Source organism: Geotrypetes seraphini, chromosome 9 (assembly GCF_902459505.1).
Source record: "Geotrypetes seraphini chromosome 9, aGeoSer1.1, whole genome shotgun sequence".
NCBI classification, from domain to species: domain Eukaryota; kingdom Metazoa; phylum Chordata; class Amphibia; order Gymnophiona; family Dermophiidae; genus Geotrypetes; species Geotrypetes seraphini.
Genome location: NC_047092.1, coordinates 164601773 through 164615917, shown reverse-complemented (window position 1 = coordinate 164615917; position 14145 = coordinate 164601773). Strand labels below are relative to the sequence as shown.

The 14145-nt window shown below is 42.6% G+C and overlaps 1 protein-coding gene across 1 annotated transcript in view; it reads left to right on the top strand.

Annotated features, from left to right (window-relative positions):
- Window positions 1-12187, top strand: part of KPNA4 (karyopherin subunit alpha 4) — a 107249-nt gene extending 95062 nt beyond the window's left edge. The window contains exons 15-17 of the mRNA XM_033958596.1: window positions 3337-3499; window positions 7824-7918; window positions 10287-12187. Coding sequence (XP_033814487.1) covers window positions 3337-3499; window positions 7824-7918; window positions 10287-10385 — 357 coding nt within the window. The 3' untranslated portion in view covers window positions 10386-12187. The remainder of the gene's footprint in view (window positions 1-3336; window positions 3500-7823; window positions 7919-10286) is intronic.
- Window positions 12188-14145: the final 1958 nt, after the last annotated feature.

Genomic DNA, 14145 nt, shown 5'->3' with positions numbered 1-14145 from the left:
TTAAAGTTGATTACATTGTGATCACTCGTTCCCAGTGGAACCATGACTTCCACTTCTGTTATCGGTCCCGTGAGGCCATTTAGGACCAAGTCCAAGGTGGCGTTGCCTCTTGTCGGCTCTTTTACCATTTGTTCCAGGAAGCAATCCCCTAGCACCTCCAGGAACATGGCTTCTTTGCCGCAGTTGGAGGTTGCTAGTTTCCAGTCTATCCCTGGGAAATTGAAGTCTCCCAATATAATTACATTGCCTGTCTTGCATTCTTGTTTGATTTCCTCCATCATTTCTGAGTCAGTTTCCTCCGCCTGTCCTGGTGGACGATAGTAAAGGCCAATTTTCGTATCTGCGCCATATTGACCAGGAATTTTGATCCAGAGTGACTCAAGCTTCTCTTTCATTTCTGTTGTAACCATTTCAACAGAATCTATTCCCTCCTTAACATATAGAGCAATACCTCCACCTTTCTGCCCTACTCGATCTCTTCTATACAGTTTGTATCCCTGTAGTACTGTGTCCCATTTGTTTTCTTCATTCCACCATGTTTCTGTTATGCCAATGATATCCAATATGTCATGTCTTGCTATTGTCTCTAGTTCCCCCATTTTGTTACCCAGACTTCTAGCATTCGTATACATACATCTAAGTTCCCTTCGTGTTACCTTTTTGGACCTTCTACTCTTGGCCGTCCCTGTAGTTTCAATTAGGGTATCCTTTACTGCTCCTGTGTTATCACCCTTGTTTGCTGTGTGGTCGTCCCCTCCTGTGTCTGAGTTGTCCCTTCCTGCTTTTTCTCCCTTATTGGCTGTGAGGTCGTCTTCTCTTGTGTAGGTGTAGTTGTCCTTGGCTTCTTCGTCGGGGCATCCTGCTATCCGTACCATCGACCGGTGGTCGACTGTCGGCTTTCCCCTATCTTTCAGTTTAAAGCCTTCTCGATTGCCTTCTTCATGTTGCCTGCCAAAACTCTTGCTCCTTCCTTGTTGAGGTGTAGTCCGTCCCTTCTGTAGTACTTGCTTTTTCCCCAGAACGCCGTCCAGTTGCGCACGAAATCGAAGCCTTCTTCTTCGCACCATCGTCTCATCCAGGCGTTGATTACTTGCAATTCCCCTTGTCTCTTTCCATCCGCTCTTGGTACTGGGAGGATCTCAGAGAAGGCCACCTTCACCTCCCTGATCTTCAGTTGTCTTCCGAGTGAGCGGAGCTGGCCCTTCATCTCTTCCCTGTCATACTTCCGCCCGCTCACATCATTTGTTCCCACGTGGATAAGTACAGCGATGTCCTCTCCCCCTGCTCCATCTATGATCCTGGAGATCCTGTTGGTCACATCCTTCACTCTTGCTCCAGGCAGACAGGTGACAACTCTGTCCTCTCTTCCTCCTGCGGTGTGGCTGTCCACATGTCGTATGATGGAGTCGCCTACGATGATCCCCATCTTCTTTATTCGGGAGTTCCTTGGGGGGCGTAGGTCCACGTCCTTGGAGTAGGGCCAGTCTTCTTCCTCCAATGATACTCTTGAAATTGTTTCCTGTTCTTTGGGTGGGGCGATGTCTTCCTGTGCTCTCACTATTCCTCCTGGTGTGCGGTTGTCTCCTACCTCGTCTTCAGTTTCTTCTGTGTTTGCATGGGTGTCTTCTCTCCTCACATCGGTTTCCTGAGTACAGTTTTCCAGCCCTGGGATCTCTACGTGGTGCTGATGAGCTTCCTCTATGAACATTTCTAGTTCCTTGACCTCGTCGTTTGGGCTGTACTCCACTAGAATCTTCTCCTGTGCTCGGATTCTGTCTTCGAGTTCCATCACTGTTCCTTCCAGTAGTCTTACCTGATATTTCAAGTTATCCATCTCCATGCATCGATTGCAAATGTATGCCTGGATCCCCGAAGGGAGGTAGTCATACATATTGCAGCCGATACAGAAGACTGGAAAGCTCACCTTCTGACTTCCTTGGGCTTCCATTTCTTGCTTCCCTTGTGTGTGCTTGTGTCCCTTGCCTGCTGCTTCCTTATGTTGCTTGCCTTGCTGTCTCTTTTGTGTGTGCTGTCTCCGCTCTACTTCACCTTGATTGTATGTGTGGGTTTGTTCCTTTGGCGTCTGTCTCTTCCTTACCTTCTGTGTTTGTCGCTTCCTTACCGTTCAGTCCTCCTCGGTGTTTTTGATAGTAGATACTCGTCCCTTGCAAGGCCCTTCGCAAAGGCGCTCTCGCTAAGGCGAGCGCCTTTACCGCTCGCCTTCGCCGCGCGCCGAATGGCTGGGCGCCGTTGGCTCCGCCTCTTTTAAGGGGAAGCTACACTGATGACGTCGGGGGTGGGCGGAGCTAACTCTTGCCGCTGCCCCAGTCGATCCTTCCTCCTCTGCTCCTGCTTTCTCCTCCGGTTTTGTTTGTTTTCCTGGTTTTGCTCCCCTGTTCTTCTCCTCTCGCTTCTCTGCCTCCTCTCTGCCTTCTACAGAGCCAAACGGCTGGGCGCCGTTGGCTCCGCCCCTTTTAAGGGGAAGCTACTCGGATGACGTCGGGGGTGGGCGGAGCTAACTCTCGCCGCTGCCCCAGTCGATCCTTCCTCCTCTGCTCCTGCTTTCTCCTCCGGTTTTGTTTGTTTTCCTGGTTTTGCTCCCCTGTTCTTCTCCTCTCGCTTCTCTGCCTCCTCTCTGCCTTCTACAGAAGCGACGGCCGGTTTGGCCAATCGGTTTTGCGTAATCTGTTTTCCTAAATTGCCACCTTCCCTCCGTCCCTTTTTTGGTTAGCTTGGAGGTCACCCACATGTCGAGAATATACTGCCTGCTTGTCCTGGGATAAAGCACAGTTACTTACCGTAACAGATGTTATCCAGGGACAGCAGGCAGATATTCTCGCAACCCTCCCACCTCCCCGGGGTTGGCTTCTTTGCTAGCTATCTGAATTGAAGACCACGAGGAGGGGATGCACCCTCTAGTGGAGCAGGAAAGCACACACATGCGTGGTGCAGCACAGCAAACTTGAATCTTCAATCAAGTTTGCTTGAAAAGCTGTCCGCGTCGGAGCTCCGTAGATGTCGTCACCCACATGTCGAGAATATCTGCCTGCTGTCTCTGGATAACACCTGTTCCGGTAAGTAACTGTGCTTTTCTGTTTGTGTGTTGAGCTCTGGGAGAGCACTATTCTGGTAAGGGAAACATCAAGTGTGATTGTAGTGTTGCATTTCTCCTTGTCCATGGAGGAGTGTAGCTTTGGGAAAATATTAACAAAAAAACAACAAACATGAAATTGGTTTAAAAAAAGTTATTTTCAAATTTATAGCTTGCATAATATAAAATGTTTTTGAAGTCAATGTTATAAACTATTTTGCAAGTATTTCTGTTTTCTCTTCTAGGTGGCGTATCTTATCCAACAAAATGTAATTCCTCCATTTTGCAATTTGCTAACTGTAAAAGATGCCCAGGTTGTTCAGGTAGTGTTGGATGGGCTAAGTAACATATTAAAAATGGCTGATGAGGAAGCAGAAACCATAGCCAATCTTATAGAAGAATGTGGAGGTATAAGCACCAGTTCTTTTTTTGCTTTCTTTCATTTTGTTAGACTGCGTTCCCATTTATAGCATTTGGCATTTTACAATATAAGGATGTCATTTTACTTATGAAGTTTCTTGAAATTGAAGATATATTACTGCCAAACAGTAGAATAAATCAAAACAGACCAGCTTAGACAAACAACAAAAATAGAGTTTTGTAAAATCCCACTTTATTCTGGGTCCAGTGGGTTATTTATATCTACAGTGGTGCCTCGCATAACGGCCGCCTCGCACAGCGGACGCTGCGCACAACGAACTTTATGTCTTGATCCGTATAACGTACTTCGTTTCACACAACGAAGTCGCCCGAGGCTGCTAACTTCCGCGCAGGCACTGCGCTTAACTGCCCTCTCTCCGCCTGGCTCCCTGTGCAGTGGCAGACCGTCAGCTCGCAGGGGCCCGGCGCCTACTGCTGATGCGTTGGGGGGGGCGGAGCTACTCTCGCCGCTTCCCCGATGCTAGAAAAAAAAAAATGTGTGGGATCGGGAAGTGATGCATGTTAGCAGATGGCTACAATGGAGCCCGATCCAAAAAACATGAGGTTGAACGCCGGGTTGTGAACCAGTTAGCTGCAGCCTGGGGACCAAAGACAGCCTATGAGCCTCTGGGGCTAGAATCAAAGAAAGCCCCAACACTGCGACTGGAAATTGTGGACAAAGACAGTAAAGGCAGGAAACTGAACATCCAGACCCCTTTACAACCTGAGAATTTGAGCTTCTTGGACAAGGGAGAGAGAAACAGCAAAGTTGTCCTTGATTTCTGAGCTCATAATTTGATTTCATAATAAAATATTCTCCCTTCCCTCCCATTCATACAAAAAAAAAAAAATAAACAGTTAATTCCCAGTTTTTGCCGCTGAGACTCTGCCCTCTCTCACTGTATACAGTCGTCCTTTTAAGATAAACTCAATATTTTTTATATATCATGGCTTCTAAAAAAAGCAGGAAGGTGATTTCTGTTGAAATTAAACGGGAAATAATTAGAAGGAGTGAATGTGGGGTAAAACAGTGTGACCTCGTCAAAGAGTTTGGCCTCAGCAAATCCACCATTTTCACCATTTTGACAAATAAGGATGCAATCAAATCAGCCAACGTAGCCAAAGGAGTATCAAAACTATTTCATGAAAAACATAGGTCTTCAATCCACGAGGAAATGGAGAGGCTATTAGCAATTTGGATTAAGGACAGGCAGGTGAAAGGTGACGTAACAACCCAAGATATTATCTGTCACAAAGCCAAGAGAATTTATGACGATCTAAAGAAAAACGTCCCTGGAAGTAGCAGCAGTCAAGCTAATGAAGAAGAATTCAAAGCCAGCAGGGGGTGGTTTTTTAGATTTAAGAAAAGGTGTGGAATCCACAGCGTTACTATGCATGGTGAGGCTGGCAGTGCTGACAAGAAAGAAGCGGAAAAGTTCTCTATTAACTTTCAAAAATGTATTAAGGATGAAGGATACTGCCCACAACAAGTGTTCAATGCCGATGAAACGGGTCTTTTCTGGAAAAGAATGCCGAGCAGAACCTTCATTACAAAAGAGGAGAAGAAATTGCCAGGACACAAAGCCATGAAGGACAGACTTACCCTTATGTTTTCGTCTAATGCCAGCGGAGACCTCAAGATCAAACCTCTATTGGTTTATCACTCTGAAAATCCAAGAATTTTCAAGAAAAATAACGTTATTAAGTCCAAACTGCCCGTCCATTGGAAGTCCAATCAAAAAGCCTGGGTGACCCAAGTTATCTTCAACGAATGGATTCTGGAAATCTTTGCTCCTGCCGTGAAGAAATTCTTGCTGGAAAAAGAACTGCCGCTCAAAGCCCTTCTGATACTTGACAATGCCCCTGCTCACCCAAAAGACCTAGAGGAAATATTGCAGGAAAATTATCCTTTTATCAAGGTGCAGTATTTGCCACCAAACACCACATCCATTATTCAGCCAATGGATCAGCAAGTTATTGCGAACTTTAAAAAACTCTACACTAGAGCCCTCTTTAATAAGGTGTTTGAAGAATGCGAGTTTGGTGGAGACAATATGACTGTCCGAAAGTTTTGGAAGGAGAAATTTGATGTCCTTATGGCAATACGACTTATACAGAAGGCCTGGGAAGAAGTGTCACAAAGGACCCTAATGTCTGCTTGGAAGATGCTTGTGCCTTCGTGGACCCAGGAAGAAGCAGTAGTTGATGACACAGAAGTGGTGAAGGACATCATCACAGTGGCCCAAAGGTTGGAATTAGAGGTAGAGGAAGAGGATGTAGAGGAGCTTATTGAGGAACACGAAGAAGAGCTGACAACTGAAGAGCTCCAAGCACTTCTGGTCCAGCAACAGGACAATGCTCAAAGGGAAGCGTCATCTGATGACGAGGAGCAACAATCAAACAATCAACCAATCCCAAGTGCTGACATCAAGAACATCCTGGTCAAATGGAAAGCAGTTCAGGAGTTTACCAATGCCCACTATCCTGATTCAGCTGAAGCAAACAGGATCAACGATCTTTACTCCGATACTCTTGTCCGTTATTTCCGGCAGATGTTGGAGAAAAGAGAAAAACAAACGACTTTGGACAGGTTTTTCATGAAACCATTGGCCAAAAAGCAGAAAATGGATGAAGATGTGCAAGATTCGGTAGACTCTACTTAGTCTGTCTTTAAATTTAAAAAATGTGTGTTGTTTTAAAAAACAATTATGTTGTTAGATGTATCTAAATAAAAATAATAACCAAAAATTTATCTTTTTTTATGTCATCTTAGCATATTTTATGCTACAGAACGAATTATTTTTTTTTACATGTATTCTTATGGGAAAACGCGTTTCACATAACAAACTTTTCGCATAACAAACTTGCTCCTGGAACCAATTAAGTTCGTTGTGTGAGGCACCACTGTACCTGCCAGTACTTTGTAGGAACCTGGAGGTACTGCCATGCCTTCAGGACCGAAGTAGCCAGAAGATCCCTGACAAGCTGTCGAAGCTTCTAAGTTCCAAGCAAAGGTAGTCACATCATTCTACTTAGGAACTAGGAAAATTCACTACTACTATTTCTATAGTGCTACTAGACATACCCAGCTCTATACAGACACAGGATGTCATGTATACAGTTAAGGGGAACAGTTAATCTGCTGGGTGGGTTGGCAAGCAGTGGGGGGGAGTAGGGTTATGGATTGAAGGTTATATTAACAAGGTGCGTTTTCGGTCTGCTTTTAAACAAGGGAAGCCTCATAAGCATTACCCAGGTGAGCACTCCATACTTTGGACTATAATCAAGCTCTCACATCGCTGGAAATAGATAGACTAGCAGTTGTGTAGACTTTGGACTAATTTCACCCCTCAGGCTACTCCTCTAGCAAAATGTGTGCCAGCTAATTGGCTAGCATCATGTTGTATTCAGTTTATAGTCAAGCTGGTATCCCTCTGATCAATAACTATGCCTCATCAGATTGGTACCACTGCTGCTATGATGTGCGTCGTTAATAAATGTGCGTCGTTAATAAATATGAGAGGCTGCTGAAAAGTTCTCAGCCCAACTAACAAAGTTTGGACAGTCTCTATTGAGGGCTATACATTTAATCCAGTGCTTTCTCCTTTTTTTGTTCCACTGGAAAAATATGGAATGAAAAAAATGGAAAATTGCTGGACTAAGTATATAGCCCTCAATGGAGACTGCCCCAACTTTATTGATTGGGCTGAGAACTTTTCAGCAGCCCCTTCTATGTAAAAGCAGCTACCTGGTCCTTGCTCCATACTTTAACTTAAGATTAGTGCCTGGATAAGTCTTGCATGGTTAAGCAGTATGGAACAATCTGTTCACATGAACTGTTAAGTGCACAATTGAACATTTTAAGTGAGTAATATTTATTGGTGGTTGTGGGTATTTGTTGTTTTTTTTTTTTTGGGGGGGAGGGATTTATTAACCACCTTTATGAAGAGATTCACCCAATGGTAAGATGATGTGATGCTGGAGCAATCCTGAGCTTGGGCGTCATTTGTTTCTGTAGCTGACAATCCTGCTTGTTGATGGAGAAAGTAAAAGTTGCTTACCTATAATGTGTGCATGTAAGAAGCAGGATTGTCCAATTTTGCATACTTTCACAAGAGCTGATGCTATGCATTTTAACTGAAGAGTCCAAGGGAAAGGCTATACATATTCAAAATTTTATACTTGTTCTGAGCTCTGGGAGAGCTGATTTAATCCTGCTATCTATGGAGAACATCTGTCACAGGCAGGGGGAATTTCTTACTTTAATGTGGATGTCCTCAGATTTGTAATATAGTAAAATGTTTTCTAACAGGGTTGGAAAAGATTGAACAACTACAGAACCATGAAAATGAAGACATCTACAAACTGGCTTACGAAATCATTGATCAGTTTTTCTCATCGGATGATGTAAGTAAATGTTGTTTGAAATTAAGAGGAGGGGAATAGTAATTTGTGTACACAGGCAGTCCCCCGGGTTAAGAACGAGTTCTGGTTTTTTTTTTTTTTTAATAATCTTTATTCATTTTAAAAACACTTTCAATAAGTGTAAACAGCATAGATTAAACATTTAACACTTTAGACATCACTTAAATTTTTACAAGATTCATACAGATCTTTACCCTCTCCCAACCTAATTTTTATCCTTAAAGTAACTATAATATTTGATCATAAATTCAGAAATACATTATACATATTTTAAACATAATATATATATATATATATATATATAATTAATCAATTAAAAAAAACCTTATCCCTCCCACCCCTCCCCATTGCTATCTGGATGTGCATTTTATCTAACAACAAAATTCATAACTATAATAATTCTACAAAAGAAGACAATGGGCCCCAAATTAATTTAAAGTTTTTAGTATTCCCTAACAAATCAGCGTTCATTTTCTCATTTTTGTAAATTAGACATAAACTTGGCTACCAGAATGTAAAGTTAGACGATCCCAGTTTTTCCAGTTACATGTAATCAATTGTATAGCTGTACTAGGAAGTAAACACCCACAGGAGGCACAAAGGATCAGGCTGCTGTGTCAGCCAAGAGCCATGGCTTTGTAAAGAGAATTGCGATGGGAAGAGGGAGCCAGCAGAGGTAAACACCCACAGGAGGCGGCACAAATTTGGGATGCAGAATGGAGGGAAAGATGGGCAAGTTGGGATACTGATGGAGGAGGAGGGTCGCATTTGGGCAGGAAGGGAGGAAGAAGGGGTGCGGTTGGCACAGGAAGGGAGAGACAGGACCCTGGTCCGTAAGTAGTTTGATATAAGTCGGGCATTCTTAAACCGGGGACTACCTGTATAGATAGTTAAAAGAGTACCAATAATTGAGTAGAAGGGCAAGGTTATACTGAAAGAATGAACTAGAAGGCAGACACTGTAGTGTTTGGATAAATGGTATATCATTTTGTCTTTAAAATCCTGTGGCCACGACTTTGGTCTTGGAGGTTAAGATGTACAGTGTCAGCATCTATGAGACAAACTTGGTTTTTTCATTTGCATAGAGCTTTTTGGACCCCTGTTCATTTACAAAAAATAGATAGCTCCAAGTCTAATAGATGTTGGCATTGTCATCTTGAAGCTGGGACATTAGATCATCTTTTATTCTATTGTCCATATATTTTATCATTTTGGAAATCAATTTGGCCTCAAATTAATAGGATGTTAGAAAATCCGGTAGCCTTGACATATGATACTATTTTATTTGGAACAACTATGAGAGCAAGGAGTCAAATCGTGTCAAATAACAACAAACTTTTATTTATTTTGACTGGAGTAGCAATACAGCAAATAACATACAATTGGAAAAAGTATGACAGGTTAAATTACAATTTCTGGTGGAATTCTGTATGTCATATATACAAAATGGAACTCACAATAGCAACCCAAAAAGGTTATTTTAGTAAATTTCAGAAAATCTGGGGACCATTAACAGATTTTTGTAATGAATGATTAACTTTTCCCATGATAAGATATTTGATTAGGGGGGAAATGGGTGGGCTTTACTTATTGTTATTTCATAATACATGATTATTTGAATAGTTTCATAGTAATGATACCTCTATGTATTATTGAGTAGCGAGGGAGGAGAGGGGAGGTTATTCTATTCAATAAGAATAATTTATATATTAGTTTTCTTACATAATATTTAAAATATTACAGAATATTAATTTGTAATAAAATGTTATACTTAACGCATATATGAGAGTTAATCAAGTGTGTATCTTTAAGTTCATATGAGTTTAACTGCTACACTTGTTGTAACATGCAAAAATGAATAAAGAATTAAAAAAAAAAAAATCCTGTGTTAAGAGAGAGGCATTATATTGAAAATCAGAGTTCATTTTGCAACAAGGTGGTAGCAATATTTCTATAGCGCTTCTAAACATGCATCACTTTACAATGATACCCATGTAGATACAATCCTTACTACTTCCCCACAGAGCTTACATTCCAAAGTACATAAGACAGTGGGAGATTAGTGACTTGTCGAAGTTAGAGTGGAGTGCTGGTGGCAGAATTGAATTATACTGTAGTATCCTAGGTTCTCCTGATTCTCAACCCATTGTTTAATATCTAGGCCACTTCTCTCCTATTAAGATTAAAGGACCAAAATGTTAATTGAGCAGAAAGGGAGGAATGAAATATTACATAAAGGCTTGAAAAGTGGATTGTGTATGAAGGAGGATGCCACTTGAATGTATTACATTTAAAAAAACAAAAAATTTTATAATCTTTGAGAGCTAAGAACTTGTAATTTTCTCTTTAGATTGATGAAGATCCTACACTTGTTCCAGACACAATACAAGGTGGAACATTCAGTTTCAATTCATCTGCCAATGTACCAGCTGAAGGGTTCCAGTTTTAGGAAGATAAGTTTGGAAGTTAGGAACAGTGCAGCAATAAGTGGTTTGATCCATCAAGCTTGGCTCATGGGATCTGCTGCTGCATTAAATTGGGAAAGAAATGTGCAGATTTCATTTGGAATCAGAGAAAAGCCCAAATGAAGTCAAGATTGCGAGTGGGTGCGAATGAGAGTGAGTGGCAAATGTAACGAAAAACTTCAGCGAATGCTTATTTAGATTGTTCAGAGAAAAAAGGGCTAAAGGTCAAAGTCTTCAGTGCCTGAGAAGGAACATCGACTTGCTAGTGCAACTGGGGAAAAAATGCAGTACTATCATCAAGCCTTCTAAGCTAAACAGAAAATAGGATTCCCATATAAGTCCAAGGAGAATGAGCCCAAGCCTTGCTATATGAAGCACTGTGTGAATGGACAACAGTGAATGAATGTCTGGACTCAACGCTGTGGAGCCAGGCTGATCTTTCAGAACCAGGCTCCTTCAGTCTCTAAGCAGACTTCTTGTCCTGCAGTGGCGTATGTACGAACGAGAGTATGGGTGTGGTGCTGTATGTGAACGCATGCAAGCTTGATTCACCTTCAGGGGGCCGATACTAAACCTAGTAAATCATCAAAATGAGGTCAGCAGTGTTACATTACACTGGACATGGAAACAAAGACCGGTTTAGCAGCAGATTGTGGTTAACTCCAGCCTGTGTGCTTTTTTTTTTTTTTTTTCCTTTTTGTTTTAGTTATTTTTAATTTTTCTTGTAAGGTTTATTTTTAGATGCTTTAAAAGTTGGATAAAACTTCAGGAAGGCTTCCCTGTGCATTTGCACCAATGTTCATTATGAAAAGCTTTCCATATCAGAAAAAAATTTATATAGAATTTTGCATGAATTCATAAATTTCCCTCAAAATTGACTGTTTGCAGTACAAGAGTTGCCATATGGAATAGTAGAAAACTGTAAAATGTGCTGAGCGCCATCCTTTTCATTTTCAGAGATGACAGTAGAGATCTTTGCATGTGGTAATCTGCAGCATAGTTCATTTTTAGATAGATTTTGTTGAGTCCTGTACAATTGTTTCAGTTGTGGTAGAATACTGTGCTGTGTTTCAGCGTTAACTTGTTTTCAGGCTTTGTTTTCTATGAAAATGATATGATATGGAAACTTCTTTAAAAAATTTGGTGCATATGTACTGCTGAATAAAGACTGGTAAAGAGGTGTGAATAGATGTACAAATCGAATTCATGGTTTGAACACCTTTAATATGCCTAATCTGTTCAATTGTTTTAGACTTTTATCTTAGATGTAGGCAGCCACAAACTATCTATTTTGAGCCACTTTAGGGAGAAAACTTTGTATTTTTAAAACTTGCATATCAAACATGCAAGTGTTTTTTTAATTGGAAGAATGCCTCTGTTTTGAGGTTCTACATACTAAATTAAAGGAGACATTGATTAATTTGTACAAAAAGAGAACTCTTTATAAGGTGGCTCATTGTAGGAAATGCTGTGCCTTCCCCTTTGAGCACAAGTGTTGCATGAACAACAGTTTGCTATTATAAAACATACAAAGTTAGCCACCATTTAGCATCTATAACTACTTTGTGTTTAAAAGTTTACTGGTAATTCTGAAACACTGTAGAATGGATAAAGATTATTTTGTGATCATAATTCTTTGTTGGACTAGAGTATTTTTGCAGCATTCCTTGTCATCTGAAACTTGTTCGAGTTTAAAACAAACAGCAGAAAAAACTAGCTTGTAAAATTTATCTACCTGGAGTACAGGCTAGGCTGCCTTGGGGGAAATAAACATTGAAACTTCAAACAAGCTGTATTGCCTTTTTGTTATGTATACAGGTAAACAGAACCATGGTGTATAACTTGAGATGCTCCTGCCTCTTGGGATATGTCAAAGATTAGATGATCAGGTATAGGATTACAAATGAAACTAATTTGACCTGCCCATGAGATCATGGGTTTAGAAGGCAAATGCTCAGTTAAACCTTACCTGAATAGTATGTTAGTAAAAGATGTTTTTGTTTTTTTTTTGTCTTATTTTTCTTGGCTAAGTTGGTCAGCTTTTATTGGGGCATGCAGACTGAAGGAGGTACATAACATTTTATTACACCTGATTCTCTTCCAACTATGTCAACTGTAGTTTAATTTTTGTTTTCTAATGAATGTATTTGAAACATTTTTATGGAATACTATACAAATTAAAAGTGAACCAAAGGAAAATATTTGTGCCCTTCTGTAAACCTCATGAACATCTTTTGCTATGGATCTTGTAAACCTAGAAATAAGCTGTCAGTAATGAGCTGAAGTTGGTAATCAATGTTAAACTGTTGTGCAAAGATGGTTAAAAGAAAACTGCAACAGAACATTGCTTCAGTGTACTGTTTTTTATGTTAAGGATCTTTTATTTTATTTAATATCATTCAGTTCAGCTTTCACTTCTGCTAAGATTTGCCAGACAAATCGGTAACTACTATTATCCCAGGACAAGCAGGCATGATATTCTCACATGTGGGTGACGTCATCTACGGAGCCCCGGCGCGGACAGCTTTTCAAGCAAACTTGCTAGAAGTTTCAAGTTTGCACACTGCACCACGCATGTGCGTGCCTTCTGCCCACTAGAGGGCGCATCCCACCTCGTGGTCCTCAGTTCAAATTTTTCCGCGGAGCAAGAAAGCCCTGTGGATCTGAGCTCCAGTGTTTTTGCCTTCTAGCTGCCGCGTTTAGTTTGTTTATTGATCGGATTAATCGCGGTGCTGCTTTATTTTTCGTCCGTCTTACAAAAAAAAAAAAAAAAAAAAAAAAAAAAAAATAATAATTGTTTTTCGTTGGGCTCCGGGGGCTCCCGGAAGCCTGAGCCGGGGAACGTCGGTCGTTCCCGGCCTTCTTCTTTTTCTCGTCGATGTCCCGTCCTGTTACGGGATTCAAGAAATGCAGCCGGTGTGAGAGACTACTCTCCATCACCGACCCTCACCGGTGGTGCATTGTCTGTCTTGGGCCCGAACATCCAACAGCCTCGTGTGATCGCTGTGCTACCTTCCAGAACAGGGCCCTCCGTCGCCGTAAGGCCAGAATGGCGGAATTGTTCGCCGTCGACGCGCCGCCCAAGGCCTCGACGTCGGCCCCGGCTTCGGCCCCGGCCTTGACCTCGGCCTCGGCGTCCTCGGGGGCCTCGGCGTCGCCTCGGCCCTCATCTTCGAAGCCGTCGTCATCGAAGCCAGCTTCGGGTAAGTCCTCTGTTCCATCCCCTTCAGCAAAGAAGCCATCCTCGAGTCAGGCCAAAGCGGGTGGGTCGACCCCGGCCCCGCATCGGACCTCGACTCCGCACACCCCGAGGGAATACTCGAGACCGAGGTCGCCCTCCAGGGAGTGTGCCCCGGACTCGGAACTCCCCACCTTCGTGGGGATTCCGGCCTTCCAGGATCTCCTTCGAGCCTTGATCTCATCGGAGCTGTCGGGAGCCCTGGAAGTGCTGCAGCGTGCTGCGGGCCCGGCGACGTCGACCTCGGCCGGGGCGCCCTCGGCCTCGGAGGCCCCGGTCTCGGCTCCCTCGACCTCGGGAGCCCCGGCCTCGGCGACCTCGGTCTCGGGTATTGCGGCCCCGTCCACCTCGGTCTCGGCCCCGCCCCGGACCTCGACCTCGGGGGAGCCTCCTGAGCGCAGTGTCCGCCCAAAAGAAAAGTTCCGCAGAGTGCGCCGACTTTCCTCCTCGGCTTCGGGATCTTCCCCGGACGCCTCGCCCTCGAGGCGACCTCGGACGAGGCGCCG